General features: G+C 48.0%; 1 protein-coding gene across 2 annotated transcripts in view; it reads left to right on the top strand.

The window, feature by feature from the left end:
* TNN (tenascin N) overlaps positions 1–23,822 on the top strand; it is a 59,509-nt gene extending 35,687 nt beyond the window's left edge. For both annotated transcript variants that reach the window (XM_055418809.2, XM_088845035.1), the window contains 8 exons: positions 1,688–1,951; positions 4,822–4,952; positions 5,958–6,090; positions 7,081–7,232; positions 12,517–12,613; positions 13,538–13,705; positions 20,754–20,917; positions 23,682–23,822. In XM_055418809.2, coding sequence (XP_055274784.2) covers positions 1,688–1,951; positions 4,822–4,952; positions 5,958–6,090; positions 7,081–7,232; positions 12,517–12,613; positions 13,538–13,705; positions 20,754–20,917; positions 23,682–23,822 — 1,250 coding nt within the window. The remainder of the gene's footprint in view (positions 1–1,687; positions 1,952–4,821; positions 4,953–5,957; positions 6,091–7,080; positions 7,233–12,516; positions 12,614–13,537; positions 13,706–20,753; positions 20,918–23,681) is intronic.
* Positions 23,823–24,037: the final 215 nt, after the last annotated feature.

Below are 24,037 nucleotides of genomic sequence, written 5' to 3'. Positions count from 1 at the left end.
AGGAGCCAAGTATGACATCTGTTTCTGACTTGAGCAACATGGACGATTTGGGCATCTTCTGAGCGATAAACAGATTTGAGGAGGAGAATTAAGACTTATAAATGCTTAAGCTTGAGGTACTCATGGGATTTCTTGCTTAAATGAGAGACTTATTTATTGATTCCACAAGTATTTATTGAATGTTTAATACATGCTAGGTGCTGTGGTAGATATGCTGTTGTAGATACAAGTCAGGGGCTCAAAATTGCTAGAAACACAGTGGCTCAGAACTGATAGGCACTGGGGAGCTGTGAGCATCTGGCTGGTGTTTGAAGCTATGGAGGGACTTCCCTGGTGGTCCAGGGTTGAGAATCCATCTTCCAATGCAGGGGATGCACATTCGATCCCCAGTCAGGGAATTGAGATTTCACATGCTTGGGGGCAGCTACTGAGCGCCTCAACTAGAAAGCCCACATGCCACACCTAGAGAGAAGCCCATGTGCCACAACAGAAGATCCTGCATGATTCAACGAAGATCCCACATGCTGTGATTAAGGCCTGACACAGCTCTAAGTAAATGATTAGAATATTAATAAAGCTGCAGACATGGCTGAGATCACCTGTAGACAGGAAGAGAGGGCACCTCAGGTTCCCCTACGTTTTCAGGTTGCTGATGGAAATCGCAGAGGAGGAGACAGTTAAGAGAAACCCAGTGGAGTGTATAGTCATGAAAGCCAAGGGCTGAGAGTGTTTTGAGACAGGGGTAGTGGCTCAACTCTACCAAATGCTGCTCCAAGGTCGAGCAAGCTGAGGATGACACTGCCATTGAATTTGGCAAGATGAGCTTGTTGGGGACCTAGACTAGCAGTTGTAGTGAGGTGCTGTAGAAAATGCTGAACTTCATGGAGCTGAGGCGTGAACACGAGGTGGGATATACAGGCGGGTTCTCCTGAGAAGTCTGTCAGTTAAGGGCAGCAGAGGGACAGGAGAGCCTACAGCTTGTTTGTCTGGGAATGACGGGAGAGGGGGAGAGACTGATGGCACAGGTACGAGAGGGCAGATGAAAGGGAGCGGAGTCCTTGAGAAGGTGAAAGGGCTCAAAATTCAGGAGGAAGAGCGTCTAGGTTTTTTGTCTAGTTTTCTTTGTTTGTTTCTTTGTTTATCTTTAGGCCGTGCCACACGCATGTAGGGTCCCAGCTCCCTGACCAGGGGTCGAACCCATGCCCCCTGAATTGGCAACATAGAGTCTCAACCACTGGACCACCAGGGAAGTCCCCAGAGTCCAAGTTTTAATGCAGGAAAACAGCAGGGTCTTGGACAAGTCTTTTCATTTCTCTAGATCTCCCTTCTCCTCCCCTTTTATGAAAGGGAAGAAGTTTGAAAGATGTAACTTCTCAGCTCTCAAATTCTGTGAAACAGAATAGCTATATACCATGGAGATAGCAAAAGAGGTCCCTTCAGCTGCCGTTTAGGTTGCTTGTCTTGTTGCTCAGGAGATTTTTATTTTTATGGGAACTAGAAGGACAAAAAATTTCCATGTCGATAAACTTGGAGAAGATCAAATTCCTTTCAGTTTTAATATAACATTTTTCCAGTGGTTTGTTTCCCCTGGAAAAATGTTTTCAATGGAATTGTATTGTTAATAAAAGTATCATGTATGGTGATGTGTTCCTTTGGCCCTAAAATTCAACATTTCCTTTCTAAAAAGAAATTGACAGCCCCCAAAACCTGGTGACCAATCAGGTGACAGAGAACACGGCCACTGTCTCCTGGGACCCGGTGCAGGCCGTCATCGACAGGTACCTGGTGCGCTACACCTCTGCTGACGGAGACACCAGGGAGGTTCCGGTGGGGAAGGAGCAGACCAGCACCGTCCTGACGGGCCTGAGGCCGGGCGTGGAGTACACGGTCCATGTGTGGGCCCAGAAGGGGGACCAGGAGAGCAGGAAGGCTGACACCAAGGCCCTGACAGGTACTGTGAGGGCTAGGGGACACGGAGCCCTTCACACCTAACAGGAAATAGCCTTCCTCCACATGTAGTCTGAGGAGGGGAGCAGGGAACACAGTGTTGCCCCTGAGGGCATTCTTCAGAGTGCTTCCCTTTTCACCTGTCTGAGGTAATACATTGACAGACAGTTTAGGAAGGAAGTGGTGTGAAGGAAGACTGTGTGACTCTTCAAGGTGGCTGTGTGGAAGGGAGCCTCCCTCACACCCCCTTCACCCAGCCCAGCTCCCAGGCTCTCCGTCCTGACCTGAGAACCTGGCTGGGCCTCAGCTCCAGTTTGGGGAGGAGGGAGGCGAGGAGCCCTTTCTGCCAACATCTCCACATTGGGGGCGGTGGTGGAGCATCTTCCTTCTCTCACTGCCCCTCTCCAGTTGGCCACCAAAGAGGCCTGGACTGCCTGTATTTTATGTGCGTGATGAGGCCCCTGGTCTCGCTGAGCACTGTGGAGACGAGGCCTCACAGGGACCTGACAGGATCCTGGAGCACACCCTGGTGTCCTCGGGTCTCTTTAGACAGTCTAGGCAGAGCCTGGCCATCCCCTGTGTGGCCACATATTACCATGTGTGGCCACTGGAATGAGAGGTGCCTTGAATGTATTTATTATTTTTATCAGTTACAGTTAACGGACATTTTTAATAAAAAAGTAATACACGCTTATAGTGAAAATTTTCAAAGTAAACAAAGGTGTGTAGAAAGCAAAACTCTTTTCCACACCCAAGGCTCCCTGATACCCAGGACTTCTCTCTTGGGATAGTTAGCATCTTTCTCCTTCCTTCTCCCCCGCCTCCGTTCCTTCATCCGCCATCTCCCCCCCACCCCCAGTCTCCCTCCCTCTTCCTCTTTCTTCCGTTCCTCCCGCTCTCTCTTTCTTCTTTATCTTCTCTTTGTTTCACTTTCCCCATTAAAATTTTTTTTTGGCTGCACTGTGCAGTGTGTGAGATCTTAGTTCCCTGACGAGGGATCAAACCCGCACCCCCTGTAGTGGAAGCTCAGAGTCTTAACCACCAAATCGCCAGAGAAGCCCCCTCCCCATTTTTAAAGACAAAAATATTTCATCTTTCTACTTGGTAGAAATGTAGACATAACTAAGACAGGCATCTCAGGTTTATAACCTGGGGATAGGTGGGCAGTCAAAGGGGTGGCAGAAGCCAGCTCAAGATATTTACATAGTTCAGGTTTTCCTTTGATTTTGAGACCAGGAAATTCAGTTTTTCCGCATAATGGATGGAATAAAATCCAGACCAGATGTTATGCTTTAGAAAGGCACACCACACTGATATTACAGAAACTCAAAATTTGTCACAACATCCTAATTCGAAACAACAGCTGCCTGATTTCTATTAAAATACTGCATTCCAGTTCTCAGCTGAAATGCTACCGGATAGAATATAGCCTGGAGACATCTTTTTTGGAAACTTCTAAATTAAAATCACCCTCTATGATAATGATTTTTCAAAATGGAAATTTCCATTCATATCTTATTTGCTTTAAAAAAAAAAGTGAGCTGTCTGACCAATTACTGTGGTGTTGACTAGAATTCTTGCTGAGATGGAGTCTTCCTGGTCTGCAGTGCATACACACACCCCGCTTTCCCTCCGGCGCTTGAGTGGAGAAGTGCGTGGGAGTGAGACGCTACCTCGGCTTTTCCTTCCTCTCCAGTGCCCTGTCTCCCTTGCCTCCTCTTTGGTACAAGCACCTCCCCTGCTTCCCCCTTTTGTATGGGGTATGCATCTAAGGCTGCACGCTTAGTTACCTAAGACACAGAACTTCACATTTCTGTGCCAACTTAATTTCTATAAGTTCCCGTTCTGTTTGTTAGTTGGAAATCTCAGTAAATTTAGAGTCATGCTCCTTCTTCAAGGCTCTGTATGAAGTCTCAGGTGATTTTCCAAGGCCAGGCATGGGGTCCCATCCTGTATTTCTGTCATCTTTTTGGGCAGGTGTTTACTGAGTGTCCCTGGTTTCTGTATGCAGGGGCCTTTCAGATCTGTTTGCCTCTGCTACTCCCAAACTCAGAGTGCCATTTACCACATCATATATGTATATGTGTATATGTGTATATATGCTGCATTGGGTCATAGTCCTTCCTTGCCGCTTCGGGAGCCCTGCCATTTCCAGGACTTTGCTGATCATATATCATATATGTATATGTGTATATATGTATATGTGTATATGTGTATATGTGTATAAGTGTATATGTGTATATATGTATATGTGTATATGTGTATATATGTATATGTGTATGTGTATATGTGTATATGTATATGTGTGTATATGTATATGTGTATATATGCTGCATTGGGTCTTAGTCCTTCCTTGCCGCTTTGGGAGCCCTGCCATTTCCAGGACTTTGCTGACCGAGGTTGCTCATACTCACCACTCTCCGTGGCTTCCCTGGTGGCTCAGTCAGTAAAGAATCTGCCTGCGGTGCAGAAGACCTGGGCTTGATCCCTGGGTCAGGAAGATCCCCTGGAGAAGGAAATGGCACCCCACTCCAGTATTCTGGCCTGGAGAATCCCATCCTGTGGACAGAGGAGCCTGGTGGGCTACAGTTCATGGAGTCACAAGAGTCAGACATGACTGAGTGATTAAACCAGCACCAGCACTCTCTGCGGATCTGCTGGGGAAGTGGGAGCCCAGGTTCATGTCCTCTGTGGGTTTATACTTTTAGAAAAACAGATCCTAAAGACCTTATGGCAAGGAAGAATGGAGCCTGCTACTTTCTTGATAGGAAGAAGAAAATGGGAATGTGTAGGGAGAGAATATAAGTGGAAATCTCAAACATTACCTCTTCTCATTACCTTAGTAATAATAACTACTTGATGTTTTACATACAGACATTGACCCTCCCCAAAACCTTCATCCTTCTGCTGTAACCCAGTCTGGTGGGGTATTGACCTGGACGCCCCCTTCTGCCGAGATCGATGGCTATATTCTGACCTACCAGTTCCCAGATGGCACCTTCAAGGTACTGGACACTCGTCTTTTTTCTTCTGCCCCAGTCTCCATGTATAGGAACTCACTGGGGCCAACCAGTTTAACAGCTGGTCCCATGGCAACCTGCTTATGAATGTGTTGATCCCTACTGATCACTTGCTGCATGCCAGGGAGAATGCTAAACTTGGTCATTTGTGAACAGCGTACGTGTGGTCTCATTTTATGGGACTAACCTTCGTGCCTGCTCCTTCCTGGCTGCCTGTCACATATCTGCTGGCCATACATCTGTCCTGTGTTACTTCCCCAGTAAATGTCAGCTCTACGAGGACAGGGAACTTTTGTCTGCTTTGCCTCGCCCTGGGTCTAAAGTGCTTGGAACTTAGCACATGGTTGGTGTTCGATAAATATTTATTTAATGAATTTGATTAACCTTATTTCAAGAGTTATACCTCCCACCTGGAATTAGAAAGCCAGCATATTTTTGTGACTTGTCGCAGTGGAAAGTTAGTATTCTCTTTCCTTGAAAAGAAAGAAAAAAGGGAGGAAGGAAAAAAGGAAGGGCACCTTGATTTATTCATTATCTCAGTGGTAAAGCTGCCTCTATAAGCATAGGGAGAAAGGTTATTGAAAACCCAGCTATCTCCCTGCCTCAGATATCAGTGGCCAGCTTCACCTTGCCCATCACTTTCTCGGCTTGGTGTTGCTAGCTGTTGCTGCCAGTGGTGGCTGTTGTTGGTGCCCCAGCTTGTACCTGGAGGGCAGGAGACCTCATGTGTGCTCCCCTCGAGGTTGCTCCCCCAGCGGCAGTTTGAGATGCCGGTTCCCAGCTAGACCTCCCAGAAGTGCTGGATCTCCATGGCACAGCCCTAAAGAGAAGTGGCTGGAACCTACTGGGATTCTGGGTTACCACTGAACCCTCAAAAAGACAAAACTCTACCCTCCCAAGGAGCTTCTGTCATTAGCACCAGGGAATGCTGTTGAAACCGAGGGTGCTGCGGGTGATAAGTGAATGTCTACTGTCTTCTTTGTTTGGTAGGAGGTGCAGCTTGGAAGAGAGGACCAGAGGTTTGAGTTGCAAGGCCTTGAGCAGGGTGTCACCCTCCCTGTCTCCTTAGTTGCCTTTAAGGGTGATCGCCGGAGCAGGAGTGTATCTACCAACCTTTCCACAGGTAATGTGAGCTCGTGCACTCTGAATGAGACCGCAATGCAGGACAAGCATGGGACAAGCCAGAAAACGTGTCCAAGGAAGAGCAAGTGGTGACGGGGCTCTGGATTTCTCTAGACAAGGGGAAATGGAAGTGGGGTTATGAATTCAGAAGAAATCCATCCCATGGTAAAGAGATGAAGGAAGGGAGTGAGGTGGAGTATTATTGTCTGGTGAAGGGGAAGGGGGGGTTTGGTCAGAGGAGGAGGTGATGTGAACTTGACCTTATTTGCCTGCCAGTGCAGGAGACGTAAGAGATGTGGGTTCAATCGCTGGGTTGGAAAGATCTACTGGAGGAGGGCATGGCCAACCCACTCTAGTATTCTTGCCTGGGGAATCCCACAGACAGAGGAGCCTGGCGGCTTGTGGAGCATAGGGTCGCAAAGAGTTGGACACTGAAGCAATTTAGCACACACTAGTACATTTGGCGGAGAAGGCAATGGCACTGCACTCCAGTACTCCTGCCTGGAGAATCCCATGGATGGAGGAGCCTGGTGGGCTGCAGTCCATGGGGTCGCACAGAGTCGGACACGACTGAAGTGACAGCAGCAGTACATTTCAGGGGTTTGATACGAGCAGGGTGAGTGAGAAAAATAAGATTTGAGTGAAGAGTTGGAAGATGCAAAGTAGTAGGAGATTCCAAAATAATTTCTAAACATAGTAAGTGAAAGTGAAGTCGCTCAGTCGTGTCCAACTCTTTGCGACCCCGTGGACTGTAACCCATCAGGCTCCTCTGTCCATGGGATTCTCCAGGCAAGAATACTGCAGTGGGTTGCCATTTCCTTCTCCAGGGGATCTTCCCGACCCAGGGATCGAACCTAGGTCTCCTGCATTGCAGGCAGACACTTTAACCTCTGAGCCACCAGGGAAGCTGATCTTGAAGTAGGGGACTAGCCTCACTCCCCTCCTCCCTTGCCTTTCTCCCAACAATGCTGTCCTTCTGCTTGGTTCCCAGTTGGTGCTCGTTTTCCACACCCTTCGGACTGCAGTCAAGTTCAGCAGAACAGTAATGTCGCCAGTGGCCTCTACACCATCTACCTGCATGGGGATGCCCGCCGGCCCCTGCAGGTGTACTGTGACATGGACACAGATGGAGGCGGCTGGATTGTGAGTCACATAGAGCCCTGAGCAGTGTCTTGTTTCTCAACCCAGGGAGCTCTATTTCTTCTTCATCCATGGGACAGAGATGCTTTGGTGCCTTGCAGCTGTTTTCAGAGAGCTCCCACCCCACTGTAAGAACAGAGACTGGGGTACTTGATTCCTGGGATAGAGTAGTCTTGGTTAAATTCAGGCTGATGTTTGGGAAAGCTTGTGGGTTTATCACCATCTATTAATACTAATGGCCTCTTTACATGAGTTGCCTACATTTTACTCTCTGCAAAGCACACTCATAAACATGACCTTTACATTTAAGCTATAGAACGAGAGAGATTATTGCTCATACTTTATAGATGGGTAGCTTGAAGCCCAGAAGAAGTGCTCTGACCAAGTCACATGTCATTCAGTCAGTCATGTCTGACTCTTTGCGACCCCATGGATTGCACCATGCCCGGCTTCCCTGTCCTTCACCATCCTCTGGAGTTTGTTCAAACTCATGTCTACTGAGTCACTCACATGAGTTAATAACAAAGTTGGGACCAGATTTTAGGACTCCAGCCTCCTGGGTCATTGGATTTCCCAATGGGTCATCTCAGGTCATCCAAGATGGAAACACATGGCCTCTTTGGGGGCTCAGTCCTCTGAATTTTGGAGCCTGTTGTCCAAGCTCTGCATCTTGGCTCCACAGTACAGAAGCAGGGCCTTTGGAAATTTGACACAAAAGGCTAAACCCTGAAAGAGGGAAACTTGCAATGTTCTGATCATCTCACATCTCTGTGGAGGTTTTATTCTCTGTGGGCCATTAAGCCGCATGGTACCTTCTTTGATTTCATCTGCTGATCCAGTTATATGATGAGCTGCTTTTGAGACTTTCAATCTGATCTTTCCACCTCTTCTTACCCTCTTCTCCCTGTACCTGAACAGCGAGAGGCTCTCACTGCTGCAAACCAGCCTGCAGCCTTACATGCTGTGCTTCTACCACTTGCTGTGGGAAGGAGAAAGCATGATCTCATAGAGCTCAGACTGCATTCGCTCAGGGGCCTAAGGAACCAAAGACACTCGGGCAGCCGCAGATGAAGTGATACCATCTGATAAGCAGCAAAGAGGAAAGCTTATTATCCACACAGCTTCATCTGATGACTGAAAGGCAGAAATGGATCAGATCGGGGACATTCCTGATGGACTTGTAAAAATAATGGAACCGAGTGTCACATGGGAGGCCATCCACCTGACCAGACTCAGGGCTGCACCTGCTGCTTCTCATCAGCACCATTGTACCTCTGTGCTTCTGTCCCTTTAAGCTTGAAGCCAGTTCTCTGCCTTTGTCCCTGTAGTTGCTCGTTGGCAGGATGTCTGTATTGTCCAGTGTGGTCTTTTTGTTCTTTGTTTTTGCTGGTGGATGGTGGTGTGCTGCATTGCATATGGGATCTTAGTTCCCCAATAAGGGATGGAACCCATGCTTCTGGCTTTGGAAGTGCAGTATCTTGACCAATGGACCTCCAGGGAAGTCCCTGTTGATGTGGCCTTTTTGAAAGCCAGCCTCACACAGGCAAAGAGATGTGTGTCTAGGACAATTTTTTGAAAGAGACCTGTTGCTAGTCTGTCTGCCTGGGAGTATCCATGATTCTTTCCCACCAATACTTATTGAGTGCCTACTGTGTGTCAGGTACTGTTTTGTATACTTAGAAACCAGCAGTGGACCAAATAGACAAAGATCCCTGACCTCAGGGGGCTTCCATTTACGTCTTGCCCATGCAAGTGACCTTTGCCAGAACACAGAGGTCAGTTCCAGAAATAACTCTGGGTTCCCACCAAGGCCAGTGCCCCATCCCCTCCCTAGTCCTGTTTTCTCACCCAGGTCCCTGAAGATACTACATGAACTGAGCCTCTGTAGGGTTCTCCTCAAAGCCACTACACTCCAGAAAATACGTGGAGTCCTGCAAACCTCTCCACCAAATCTTTTACTGGCAATTTCCATGTTTTGGGGTGTTCAAAAGTCTTCTGTCACTGAAAGATGATCATAGTATATTACCCTTATAAACTGAGCTTCTCAAATCCTTTTAAGGAAATTCTTCTCCACTCAGGCAGCAAGAAAACAATTTGATTAACTTGGGTTAGCCAGAACTCTGCCCTGAGGTAACTGAGGCTGTGGGTGGGAAGCTAGAATGGAGACTATTAGGAACACTTAAGTGTCTCAAATATTTCCATTTCTGTTTCCCATCTTGCAAGTCCTAAGAACTACATGAGGGGCTGTTTCCACAGGCATCTAAATGAGATTTTCATTTTTTCCTCCTGATTAGTCATTTAGGGTACAATGAAGATCTGTTGTTAGAATCAGACAAAGATTTTTTTTCTCCTTTGAGATTTATCCCAAATAGTTCATTATAAGGTATTTTCACCTCATAGAAGGGAATGGACTAGATTCTCAGCGAGTCAATTAAGGCTGCCTGATCAAGATGTACAAATGATCCCCGTGGGTCAGTTCATTTGAAATCTGACATTATAAAATGGAAGCTAACACATTTACTGAGATATAATAATCACTTATTATATCTGTATGAGCCGGACTCTGGCCTTTATAATTTATCATGATTCATGACCATGCTGAAGCCTTGATTTAAGAGAATGACAAATAAGCTATTAACATCTTGATCTCATAGTTTAGGGAAGTGAGGCTAGTCAAGGTTAACTGACTTGCCCAAGGAGACAGCTAGTAAGTGTAGAGCTGAGTCTGAACAGTGATGCAAAGAGCATCAGAACCTTTTTTTTCCCTTCAATTTCCCTAGCCACGCTGAAGCATTAGTAAAAATAAACAAAGAAATAAACAAAAAAATGCTTTGGCACTACGTTCATTGATTGGAGATAGAGACCAAATGTAAAGTCTCTGTCCTAGAAGGGTGGTGGGATCAGATTTGAGCCTGACCTTACACAGGAACTAACTACATTAGTGGGAATAACATTTGATGCAGTGTGTATGGAACCAAATAGTGATGCCCTAGGATTTCATTGTTCATGATCCAGGAGTCCCAGGTGCCATGATAGGAAATGGACAGCCTCAGAATCTTAAGGCATGCTCTTTAAACAGTGGACTCCACACAGCTGGTGTTTTCAGACTTCCTCAGGGAAAGATGAGGCAGTGTTTCATCTTTGCATCAGCCACCAAATAGTTGGCTGTGTGACTCCATTTGTTTTTCTACACTTTCTCATCTGTAAAATGGCATTGTATATTCTTGCCCTGGAGTCAGCCTTTAAAAGTGCTCAGCAAGCGCTTGTTCCATAGACCAGTGAGTGAAAAAAGAAATCAAGGAAGCCAGGAAAGGAAGGTGATGTCTCTGCAAGACCTTCTCTATGTGAGAAGAGGGGAAAGCGAGCAACAGTGTTAGTGAGTGTTGGTGCAGTTGTTCACTGTGAGCATCCCTAAGTTCTGCTTACAGCTCTCCACCCTTTCCACACTGTCTCACGAGTCCTCCTAGCACCTCTAGGGGCTGACAACAAGTCCCTGTTGTCCCTGTTGGACAACAAGTTGACTGACGCTCAGGAACAGAAATGACTGAGTCGCCACCCCCCTGCCAGGACCCCCACCATTCGTTCAGTGCCTCCCAGACCAGCAGACAGGGACTGATGCTTCAGGAGTTGGCGGTGAGCTCTGGGCACTGTTGTGGACAACCCGCTCTCTCCTCCCTGCCTGTCTCTTCCCGGAGAAAAAGGTATCGAGGATGTTCAAATATTGGCAGGTCTACCGCACCAAATTCCAGGTGAAGTGGTTGACTTCAAGGCACGGGGCGTGAAGCATGGTGGAGAAGAGGAGGAATGGATTTTGTGTTGGGGCTTCTGCTTTTGAAGGAGCACAAAGGACAGTAGGTGGAGAGGATGCCGCTCCATTCTTAGGGGTTCCAGACTCATGTGTGGGGTGAGCTAGGTTGGCGGCTAGCATGGCTGCCAAGGCCAGGAGGAATTAGAAGTGCGAAAGCATACGTCGGTGTGTTTAGCCTTTAGATGCTTTTTAGGTTGACTTCATGGAAAAGAATCGAGTGATTCTGACCAGCACTGCCTCCTTTCCCCAGATGGAGGGATTTTTGAAAAGAAAGCAGCCCACGTTCTCCTGAAACAGCCCCAACCGAGTCTCCATGTTGTCCCTTCTCACTCACTCTTCAGCTGAAACTGCTTGGATTTCTGCCCTCATCGCTCCCTAGCACAGCCTTCGCTCAAGTCACCGGTGCTTCCGTGTCACCAGAGTCTGTGGGCAGTTTGGGCCTCACGCTCCCTGACTTCTCACCAGCACTTGACAGTGTCGGGCACACCTTTCTCTGGTGGCCTCTCTGATGCCACATTTCCCCAGTTGTCCTTCATATCCCCAGCTGCTCTTCTTTCTTCTTCATGAGCTCATCTTGCGGTGTGTGGCTCTTATATCTTGGGATCCACAAGGATCCACTTGCTCCTTTCAGTTCCTGGTTTGTCTCATCCTTCCAATGGCTTCATCTCCCTCTCTGTGTCCTGATGGCTTTCCTTGTTAGTTAGGATGGAATGCCCTAAGCCGCAGCAGCAAACTCACACCTAATTCCAGACATTTAACCCATAAAAGGTTCTTTTCTCACATTTGCGAAGTCACTACTAAGTGGTGACTCAGGGATTCAGACTGATTCCAGCTCATGGTTCTGCCCCGTTGACGTGTGGCCTTCACCATGGCACTGTGGCCTGGCACGATGGGGGAGAGAGTGGGGAGACCCCCACCCCACACCCTGTGTTCCCGCTTTCAGTCCTGTAGCTGGAACAAGTCACATGGTTCCAACTTAACTGCAAGAAAGGCTACAACAAAAAGTCTCTGTGTCCTGGAGGAGAGGAGAGCGAAATTGGACTTGGTGAGTGCCAGCACTATCTCAGACACATGCTCACCTTCTAAGTCCAACCTGGCCCTCTCCTGAGAGCTCTGACCCTGACATTCAGCAGCTCCTATGGCACCTTCATTCACCAGGATACCTCAGAAGCTGCTCACGCTCACCAGGTCCCCAAATGAGCGATGTTGCCCCCATGGAAACTGTCCTCTCTCAGAGCCCCTTTCTCATCAATCGGCAGAGTGAATTGCCATCAGCACTGGGAGCCCAGAACTCAAAAGGCAGTCTTGACGTCCTCCTCTCTCTCAGTTCCACTTCGGCCCATCACCACCTCTGTCAGTTTCACCTCCTGGCCGCTTCTGTCCATCTTCAGGGCAGCCCCCAGCGTGCCGTGCTGGCCTCTCTCCTTCAGCCATGTCTGTCCACGTGTGTCAGAAAGAAACGCCAGTCTCCCTCTTCAGGTCTTCCAGAGGCGGAACACTGGGCAGCTGGATTTCTTCAAGCGCTGGCGGACCTATGTGGAAGGCTTCGGCGACCCCATGAAGGAGTTCTGGCTTGGTATGATCTTTGAGCATCCCTGAAGGCTGGGGTGTGGAGGGGAGAATCCTCCCTAAGAAGCTGATCAGGCAGCTTGAGGGAGCTCCCCGCACTCAGGAAGAGCCCCAGGTGACGGGGGCACTGAGGAAGCTGCCCACCAGGGTGTTGGTGGGGCCGGGTCACTGGGAAGGTTCTTGTGTGCGCTGGGTGTGTGGGAGGGTGGGACTGTCACACATGGGCTTTATGCTGCATCTGAGCCCCACACAATCTGCCTGTAGCCTGAACTTCTCAGAAGCCACAGGAGGAGAAGAGTTATTGATTGATTGGGATTCTGGGCTCTCATTGGGTGGGCACACAGGTTCCCTGGAATTCTGTGAGGAATGCCAGTCATTGTGGCGTTGTTTTTTTCCCGTTTTCTTCTGCTCTTTTCTGGAGCAGATGTTCGTGGAGAATGAAATAGCCAGAAGCATCAGTTGGGAAATGAAGAATTAGAAACTCATCACGTGGATACGCAGCATCTGATAGAGTAGATGAGTTTTGTGGTTTGCTTGGTTCAGAAATCCCGTCACTGACCTTGGAGTCAGTGGTTGGTCTCCTCTCCCACTTGGTGAGATAAGTGGATGATAAGTAGGAATGCTTCTGCTTGTGAGAGAAGGAGTCAGTGGGGGCAGATCATCCCATGATTACCCACCCCACCCCCGCTCCCTCCCAGAGGGCATGGTTTCCACACTCAGAAGCATGACTGTGCCAAAGCCATAATGGGTTGAGAAAACAGGCCCCCCCCCCTCCCGGCCTGGCAGAAGAGATGGAATAGGGAAGACCATCCCATTATCACAGGAGGAAAAGGCCAAGGCACCTTTGGGGGACTGAAAGTCTCAGATGCAAACGTTGGGTGCTCACACACACAGGGTGATTGGTTACCAGAATTCTGTTCCTTGTTCTTAGGACTTGACAAGCTACACAACCTCACCATGGGCACGCCCACCCGCTATGAGGTGAGAGTGGACTTACAGACTGCCAATGAATCTGCCTATGCCGTGTATGACTCTTTCCAGGTGGCCTCCAGCAAGGAGCGGTACAGGCTCACAGTCGGGAATTACAGAGGCACGGCAGGTAAGACAAAATGTGTCCTTCCTGCTGGGGTCTCCTGCCTGGTGCATCTTGAGGATGGGTTGGCCACCTGTTGTGGACCTGGGGGATGGAATATTGTTTTACGAAGGTGAATTGTCCTCATTGAACAGTTGAGGCCCCACTCCCTGTAGGGGGTTAAGCAGAATCGTCAAAGCAATCTTTGACCATCATAAAATCAGAACTTCTGTGTGTTACACACTGATCCCCCACCAGTAAAATTCTTTCTCTTCTACCGCCCCAATTCAGGCTGTTGTCCATTAGCTGATGAACCCACATTCCGGGAGATTTCACGGTGTCTGCCCGCCTCTCATTTGGCTTCAGTGGTGTGGCTGCCAATCTTGCACAGCAGTGCCTGTGTGTGTGTTATTTAAATTTACTGGGGTACTTTGCCATAAATAAAGACAAAAGAATGAAAGTGCTGATTCACACAATAAGAAGCTGAGGTCTCATTAACTCCACACAACTATGACGACACAGAAATTAACAGTTCGGCTGAAAGGAGGAGAACGGTAGTCTCAATTAGCGTCTCACTGGATTTAAGCCAGTTGGTGGTGTGTTTAGTCATGAAAGGAACAAAATTAAGCAGCTGGTGAAATACTGGAATTATGACACTGAGCATTTTCCTTAAGATGCAAGGCGTGGTTGTTGTTTTAATACTATACTTTAAACCTATATTTATCGTCTTTAAACCCTAGCAAGTAAGTCTACTGTTTGACTTAGTGTGTTTTTGACTTTGTTGGGGCTATATAGGAACGTGTGTGTGTGTGTGTGTGTGTGTGTGTGTGTGTGTTAGTCGCTCAGTTGTGTCCAACTCTTTGGGACCCCAGTGACTGCATCACACCAGACTTCCCTGTCCTTTCCTATCTCCCAGAGTTTGCTCAAATTCATGTCTATTGAGTTGATGATACCATCCAACCATCTTATCTTCTGCCATCTCCTTCTTCTCCTGCCCTCAATCTTTCCCAGCTTCAGGGTCTTTTCCAGTGAGTTGGCTTTTCGCATCAGGTGGCCAAAGCTTCAGCTTCAGCATCAGTCCTTCTAGTGAATATTCAGGGTTGATATAAAAAAACGTGAAAGTCAGGCATAGAAAAAAGCCAGTTAAAATACAATTGGGAAACACAGATGGGCATTCACTTGATTCTAAGGATACTAATCGAATGAGAGGGATTTCAAGACTGCCTTTTGTAGGAGTAAGTGCACTGCCTCCCACCCTCTTTCACCAACTGTAGCTGATCAGGTTGCATTCCAGCCAGAGGTGGAAGGGGTATGCACGCTGCAGTCTCTCTTAGACCTGTCAGTGAAAAACAAGAGAGACATGGAAGTTTCATTGCAGCCATCCCGAGGATTGTAACCCAGTGGAAGTCTTTCAGAAAACTCAGAGGACTGTCTGTCCTGTTAGAGGTCAGACTGTCTGTCCTGTTAGATAAGTTTTTGAGATAGAGGGTTGTAAGTCCATCAGATGATGTGTCATTGACAGTTTACACAGTCCAGATCTATACCACATACAAAGTATTGGATCACAGGTCATGATTCATGGTGGCTCCTTGAGGATATTAAGAGGGAGTATCATTTCCTAAAGAGGTCTGGTTAACACAGATGCATGGTCCACACTAAAGGGGAAGGACACGTCCCAAATGGCCCTGTATCTTGCCAGAAAATATGAACTGTATTTCATCAGACCCCTTGGGCCTCCTCCTGTTCTGTCTCAGTCCACGTGGTTAAATATCTGGCCATCCTTTTTCTTCCCAATACCCTGTTCAGTCCTGACCACAGTGATCAGTCAGCCTTCCTTTCTCAGGCTGAAAAAGCCCAGTCTTCAGAGACTCCACTCATGGCACCTTCTACAGATAACATATGGGGTTGGGCTGGTACCCTTTGGCACTTGTGCCCACATCTCTCCCTGAAACCCACTGCCCTCATGGGCCTTCTGCTGGGGACCTCACTCAAGCCTGCCCTCCCAGGCTACCTAGTCCCCCTCCCTCTAGTATTCAAATGTCCCTTCTCTGAGGTCTATCCTAATCCAGTAAATGACCTGATGCTAATGGGAAAATGAGTGAAAAGGAGTCAACATCTTTGTGAATTACTGTGATTCTCCTCCCGGGGACTGTATTTGCATTTTAACTGCGATTAGGGGCTAATTCCCATTCTAAGGTTGTGCAGGCCAACAAGTGCTGGTCAGTGGAGGATGTATTTTTTAATAGGAAGCCTTGGGAGACTTGGAATCCATGCAGCATTTAGGCAGCGGTCTAATCTTCCCCCCTGTACTATCATTCTTACTCTTAAATTCTGAATTATAGTGGTGGGGTTAGTAGAGTTTGAGCTTTCCTTATATGTGCTGATTGGTCCCCAAGGAGGATTTTGAAATTTAGCAAGCTTCTGGCTGCTTATGTCCTAGATGATGAGGTACTGTTTAGAGGACATGGCATTCAGATAGAAAGCGAACATTTTGATGTCTCCAGGCATGGGCCAGCTCTCCCCAGCTTTTAACCCTGTTGTCACTCTTTTTGGAACTAGAGATGTACAGCTCTGGTGGATAAGTGAGGTTTTAGACTCTCTCCCTACTCAGACTGTCCAGGTGGACCCTCAACTTTTGCTTCTACTGAAGTCAAATCAAGAAGCTGCAAAATAGAGATAGACAGATGTGGAGAACAGACATATGGCCACCAAAGCAGGAGGGGGTGTGTGTGATGAATTGGGAGGTTGGAATTGACATATTCACACTGTTGATACTATGTATAAAACAGATAACTAAGGAGAACCTGCTGTATAGCTCAGGGAACCCTACTCAGATATATGTGTATGTGTAGCTGATTCACTTTGCTGTACAGGAGAAACTAACGCAACCTTGTAAAGCAGCTATTGTGCTAAATCGAGCTTCCCAGGAGGTGCTAGTGGTAAAGAGCCTGCCTGCCAATGCAGGAGACACAAGAGATACGGGTTCAGTCCCTGGGTTGGGAAGATCCCTTGGAGAAGGAAATGGCAGCCCACTCCAGTATTCTTGCCTGGAGAATCCCATGGACAGAGGAGCCTGGCGGGCTACAGTCCACAGGGTCTCAAAGAGTGAGACACGACTGAAGCATATGTGTTGCTGATTCACTTTGCTGTACAGTTGAAACTAAAACAACATTGTAAAGCAGCTATACCCCAATAAAAATTAATTTTAAAAAATCCAGCACATTATTCCTCCTTGAAGGAAACTCCAGCAAGGTAATGCCGGGTCAGTTGACTTTCTGATTCTTGGAGTGAGACAGGTAGGACATTCTATGAGCTCTACCTTCAGGATGCTGCTGTTCATTAATTTGGAGATTATATTGCAAACATAAATAGGCAGACATTCAGGGTGGTGCAGAAGGATTTCTGTGGGCTAACTAGCCACTTACAGCTGATTTCAGAGACTTAGAGCTGCTCAAGAAGGGATGGTTCACCCTCTATGGACACTTAGAAATGTGACAAGGAACTCAACCAGCATTCAGTGGGCTGGGGCCAGGGATGCCAAATACCCACAGTGAAAAATTGTTCCACCCCAAATACCAGTGCCTTCCTAGCTTTGAAGTGAATTTTTTAAGTACTGGCACTTAAAGAAGGAAAACATTGTTGAACACATGGACAAAAGGGAAAGCTGGAGGTGACACAAATCACACTTTCATCAGTCCATTCTTAGTCTCAGAGTGGAAGATGTTCAAGGTCCAGACACGTGATCCTGTGCCTGTGTGTCATTCATAGGGTATGTGATGTTAACAGCTTCTTCTGGCCTGAGACGGCTTAGCTGCCTGGCTCATCTTTCCTATCCCAGGAAGTACGAGAGGAGAAGAGTTGTTTCCAGAGTGATTTATTTATATGTATATTTAAAATATTTTGTTTATTTTTATTTATTTTTGGCTGTACTGGGTCTTCATTGCTGTGCATGGGCTTTCTCTAGTTGTCGCGAGTGGGGGCTACCCTTTAGTTGTGGTACACAGGCTTCTCATTGCGGTGGCTTCTCTCATTGTGGAACACGGGCTCTAGGGCTTCAGTAGTTGCAGAGCATGGTTCTGGATCATGGGCTCAGTAGCTGTGGCGCATGGGCTTAGTTGCCCTGCAGCATGTGGGGGCTTTCTGGACCAAGGATCGGACCTGTGTCCCTTGCAATGGCAGGTGGATTCTTAACCACTGGGCCCACTAGGGACCCCCCTGGCCACCCCCCTGCAAGAGATATTTTGATGAGATGGGTGCTGACCATCTTAGCAGCCCCACCTGGGCTTAGGTTCAGACCTCTTATGGGCTTGCCACTGACTCCTCCCACCCAAGGCCATTACACTAGAAGTGGGGCACTTATCGCTCATCAACGTTTTCTCCTAAAACTCCCAGAGAGGGAGAGAGTCTAACCACCATTGACTTTTCTGCTTTATTTTCCTTGGGGAGATAAGCTTAATACATCAGAACACTGTCTTGGCCAGGGCCTGATGACCAAAGAAAAGTTACTTTTTGATTTATGAGAGCACTCACTATCTACACTTGGAACATTAGTGTGGCTTCAGTCTCTGAAGCCAGAAGGTAGATAATCCATCATGGATTGGGGGTAGGGAGGTACTCTTATACTCAGGCCATAACCTGCTTCACCTGTCTTTATCCCAGCGCCCAAGGTTAGATAGCCACAAGGAGATCTTTAAGAAACAGCCTCTGCATAGGTGCTTAGAAAGCAGCTCTTGGAACTTACTTGCAAGGTAGGTAAACTGTGCTCACTTAAAAGTGTTACTAAGGGAGCCATTGTGTGGTATTTTGAACTGTAGGGAACTATTTGCAGAAAATCTAAGGAGATGTAGAAATGTCTGTGAATGAAGTGACAGTTTGCTCTTCTTTCACTGGAGAAAATTAATGGGGGAAGAGGTTTTGCTGTGTCTCAGAAGAGACCATGATTGCTGGGAAAGATTGAAGGGAGGAGGAGAAGGGGACAACAGGATGAAATGGTTGGATGGCATCACCGACTCAATGGACATGTGTTTGAGCAAGCTCCGGGAGACAGTGTAGGACGGGAAGCCTGATGTGCTGCATTCCATGTGGTCACAACGTGTTGGACATGACTGAGTGACTGAACAACAAAGGTGGACATCAGGGCTCCCTGGTGGCCTCCCGGAATCCACCTACAGTGCAGGGGACATGGGTTCGATCCCTGGGTTGGGAGGGGACCTATTCCAATACTCTTGCCTGGAGAATAACAGGGACAGAGGAGCCTGGCAGGCTATATATTGTCCATGGGGTTGCAAAAGAGCTGGACACGACTTAGTGACTAAACAACAACAACAAGGTGGACATGAAAGGGCCACCGTCTGAGCTCCCAAATGAGAAAGACAAACTGGGACCTTCCCTTTACATCGTTTTGTCAACTCTTTATGTATCTACCCCAGCCACCCGCAACTAAGAGCAAGGACCACTGTTTGCATTCCCAGAGCCTGGGCCATGGCAGGTATACCTGATGTTTCCTGAATGAATGAATGAGGTTGCAGGACAAAAGTTCTCAAGCTTCAGCTGGCATCTGAAGGGCTTGTCAAAGCACAGACTGCAGGGTACACCCTGGAGTTTCTGGTTCTGTAGGACTGGGGTGGGCCTGAGAACGTGAATTTCTAACAAGTTCCCAGGTGATACAGATGCTGCTGGCCAAGGGACTGAACTTTGAGAACCATTGTTGTAGATGGTCAGAGACAGCTCATTCTTGTTGGTATAATCAGAGCCTGCTGTTAAAATCAGGAAACCACAGATGAATTGGTGGCTCAGAAAGAACCCTGGGCTTGGGGTCTCAGGTCGGAGCTTTGAGTCCTGGCTCTGCTGCCAGTGGACTGAGAGACTGTGGCAAGCCCCTACAGCAAACTGTGAGTTTCCTTCCTCATGGGACTAAGAGCTGCCTGACCCACCCCTCAGGCTTGTCAGGGGCATCAGATGAGAATCTACATGTGGAGGTGATGCATAACTCAGAGATCAGATTAAATGGAAGTATTGTTATCATAGGAACAGACTTGATTAAGCTTGGGATTTATATGAGCCCTTATTGCCGTTTATGAGCTGAATTAAAAAGTAAACTTATAAAAGGATGACAAATGTGATGGGGAAATAGTGAAACACAAGTCAAGTAATTAAGGCGGGTTTCTAGACAGTTTGTAATGAGCACTTAATTGTACCTGTGTGCCCAGAAGGGCTCTAGAAGTTCAGGTGTGTGTGTTAAGAGGGCACGTGGGAGGATTGAGAAGGAGACTCTTCCTCGGGAGTGGGACTGAGCTGGGCTTCGAGGAAGGGTGGAGAGAAGCAGGTAAGTCGAGGCACGGACGATGGACTCGTCCGCCCTAGACATTCAGTGCCTTTGGGGCCAGCGGGCTATGAGGTTGTACGGAAGGCACAGCCAAGGTACAAGCCTGCGAAGCCAGGAGGAGTAATTCACTCCTCGTGGGAGGAAGTAGATCTGAGATGATGAAAAAGGATACTTACTAAGCTTCAGAAGAACTGGGAAGCCTGTTGTGTTGACACAGGCCTGGAGAGGTGAGAAGAGCCCAGGGTGGCAGCTGTTGGGGGACAGGGGTGTATTGGAGTGATCTGCAGAAGGAAGGGTTGGATCATTGGCAGGGGCTGGGGGTGGGTGGGCGGGGCAACAAGATTGTCAAAGGTGGCTCAGGAGTGCCCAATCTGGGCCACTGAGGGGGGGGTCCTGAAGCAGAGACAGCGGCATGGGACAGGGGTCAGTTGTGTGAGGTCGGTCTGGTACTATGAGGAATGTTGAGGAGAGCAGTTTTGGATGTTTGGATAGTTTACTGTGAAGCCGCTAAGTGGAAATGCTATTCAAGCTATTGGGAAAAACAGGCCTGAAGTTTGGGTGACAAGCGGGGAAAGAGGACCTGTTCATTCGTGTTGTGTGCTCGTCTTGGCGATTTTGAGAAAAGCGTGACTCCTTGTGGCATAACCAACTGCACCCTTGGCATTTTTGTGCCTGGAGGTTTCCCTGCTGAGTACTCTCTCAGGCCAGAGGAGGATCCCACCCACCTCTGTCACCTCTGCTTGCCTGCAGGGGACGCGCTCACTTACCACAACGGATGGAAGTTTACAACCTTTGACCGAGACAATGACATCGCCCTCAGCAACTGTGCCCTGACGCATCACGGCGGCTGGTGGTACAAGAACTGCCACTTGGCCAACCCCAATGGCAGATACGGGGAGACCAAGCATAGTGAGGTAGGTGACAGGTGAACATCATTTTTGTCCCAGTGAAACTGTTAGTCGCTCAGTTGTGTCCAACGCTTTGCGACCCCCCGGGGCCTGCAGCCCACCAGGCTCCTCTGTCCATGAAATTCTCCAGGCAAGAATACTGAAGTGGGTTGCTATTTCCTTCTCCAGGGGATCTTCCTCACCCAGGGCTCAAACCCACGTCTCCTTCATCTCCTGCATTGGCAGGCAGGTTCTCTACCACTAGCTCCACCCACCTTATGTTCCCGGAGTGACACCCTCCAGCTGGTGTGCTGCCCCTCTCCCTCTGAGGCCAGCAGTCAGAGCAGTAGGGCTCCTTCTCCAGGCTCCGTGGCCTGTGGTCTAGCTCCTTTCTGCCCATCTGCTGCAGCCCTCCTCACTCTGCATTCCCACCAGTGCTGTGCCCTTCCTCAGTGTAGGGAAGGACTCAGGCCGCCCACTGCTTGACAGACATGGTGTGCACCACACATCATCCTGCTTTACAAATTCACATGTGGACACTCTCTTTGTCAGCTTGAACTGCTGTAAGAAAATAATAGAGACTGGGTGGCTTAAACAGCAGGCGTTCATTTCTCATGGTTCTGGGGGATGCAAAGTCCAAGTTCCCAGCAGATGCTTTTCTGACGGGAGGTCTTTCTGGCTTGTGGATGGCCGCCTTTTCACTGTGTCTTCACACAGTGGAGGCAGAGAGCAGGCTCGTGAGTGAGCTCTGGTCTGTCGTCTTCTCGTAAGAGGACTGATCCTACCATGGGCAATGTCATCTTACCCTAGTTGCCTCCCGAAGGTTCCACCTGCGAATACCATCACACTGATGGTTAGGACTTCAATGTATACATTTTGGGGTGTTGGGAGGAGACACAAACATTTTGTCCATACAGACACATCAGAATTCTATCCAGTTGTTCTTCCAGTTAAAAGTGAAAATTTTAAGTGTGAGTCACTTGGTCGTGTCTGACTCTTTGCGATCCCAGGTTCTTCTGTCCATGGAATCTTCCATGCAAGAGTACTGGAGTGGGTAGCCATTCCCTTCTCCAGGGGATCTTCTCAACCCAGGAGTCAAACCCCGATCTCCTGCATTGCAGGTGGATTCTTTGCCATCTGAGTCACCAGGGAAGTCCTTCTTCCAGTTAAACCAGAGCTATTTTTCTCTGTCCTTTGATCACAGGGAACACAGTTTTCTGCTTAAGTAAGACCCATAGGGTCACATAGAGTCAGAAACGACTGAAGTGACTTAGCATACACACACACCCTTGGATCCACTTCATCCACTTCACCCAAAGTCTGCTCAGAGCGTTGTGCTAAACCAGTTTCTCCACTTCAGGAGTGTGAACACAGGCTCCTCACCCCTCCCTTGCTCTAAAACTTTCCTACCAGTGATTTCTCAAACTCTCATGCCCCGAGAACGTCATCTTGACTCCTCGCCAGCAACTAGGCATCTCCTGCTTGCTCCCTCACAGCTTCTTGAAAATTGCATCTTTGTTCCTACTCATCGTTAATCCATCCCACTTTATGAAATTTCCCCTCCTTGGGTTTCTAATTTCCTACCCTGAGTCTTGATCCTAGCCTTCAGGAAGCCACCTCTCCCCAGAACTCACCTTATACCAATATGACTGTAAATATTAATACATCTAAAGTCCAGGTATATTCTGATTCTGTTGGTCCTAACCAGGCAGTAGGGACTCCCCATCCTTATGTGATTTTTCAAAGGGAAGAAGAAATTTGCACTCAGGGGAACTAAGGAGGGTGGGCCCATGAATCCTGAAGGCTGCATGTGGACTGACTCAGGGAAGCTGTGATCAGAGATCAGATATTTGAAATGAGAAGCCAGCATGCCCTAAACCATCCCCATATTTGCTAATAAAAGACATTCATCTGGTTAATGTGCTTTTCACAGTCTGCACAGCATTTAGCTTCTTGTTTATTATTTACCTCACAAATTAAAATACATAAAATTGGACACTTGGGCTCTTTATTGGCCAGGTTGCAAGGTTATTAAGTGAATTAAATATTATTGTGCTCACCAGTCAAAAGTCATAAAGCGAAATTTAGTTTTCAGCAGGCTATTCGTTACCCCAGAGCTAATATCTGTACAGTGTAAATTGAAAATGATTTTACACAATTGGCCAATTAATATGTTTATTTTTGTCTTTAATTTTTTGTAAAGGAGAAGAGCGAGGTAAATCACTCTGAATTTAATCACTGCTGGCCAGGTTGACCCCGTGTTGTCTTTGCAGCTGCTCTGGCTTCACTGGCCTCCTGGGTTTACATCCCCATCCTCCAACCCCAGGGGGCTTCCCAGTCCTCAGCCTGTCTAACCTCAGCTGCCCAGCAGAGGGCGCACACTCCCAGATTCCTCTCTCACTTCCTTTATAAGTACCCCAGGCTCCTTTTCTGTCCTTTGTGCAGAGAGGCGTGGGCTTCACAGGTGGCACAGTGGTAAAGAACCCACTTGCCAGTGCAGGAGGCTTGCGTTCGATCCGTGGGTCGGGAAGATCCCCTGGAGAAGGAGGTGGCAACCCACTCCGGTATCCTTGCCTGGGGAATCCTGTGGAGAGAGGAGCCTGGTGGACTGCAGTCCATGGGGCTGTGAAAGAGCTGGACACGACTGCGTGACTAAACAACAAAGTAGGGAGGGAGTGGTTCCCTGGTGGAGAAGCTGTCTTTGGTGCCGAAACCCACTCCACTCTGTCCCAAGTGCATCTTCTTGATGTCGGCTTGTTTATTCATTGGCTTATTTATTTATTTAACATAGGGGGTGAACTGGGAGCCATGGAAGGGACATGAATTCTCCATTCCTTTTGTGGAGTTGAAGATCCGGCCTCATGGCTACAGTGGGGAGCATGTCCTGGGCAGAAAGAAGCGAATGCTGGGAGAAACTTCGAGAACGTTCTGACAGCCCATTTGTGCACAAATGGCACAAGAGGGGACCAGCCCAGGGTTGGGGCCATCCGTGTAAGCATGGGGAGGGGTGGGTAGTGATGACTGGCTAATGGAAGTTTGAAGAGTGCTCATAGCCCCTGGCTTCTGAGATGGCTGGATAACCTGCAGGACAAAGCATGTCACCAAGCTCTCAGTCATGCAGCTTATTTCCCTGTCACCTGCATTTTG

Source organism: Moschus berezovskii, chromosome 17 (assembly GCF_049115385.1).
Source record: "Moschus berezovskii isolate FMDL1 chromosome 17, NW_MosBer_1.0, whole genome shotgun sequence".
NCBI lineage: Eukaryota > Metazoa > Chordata > Mammalia > Artiodactyla > Moschidae > Moschus > Moschus berezovskii.
This window is presented reverse-complemented; position numbering and strand designations above follow the sequence as displayed.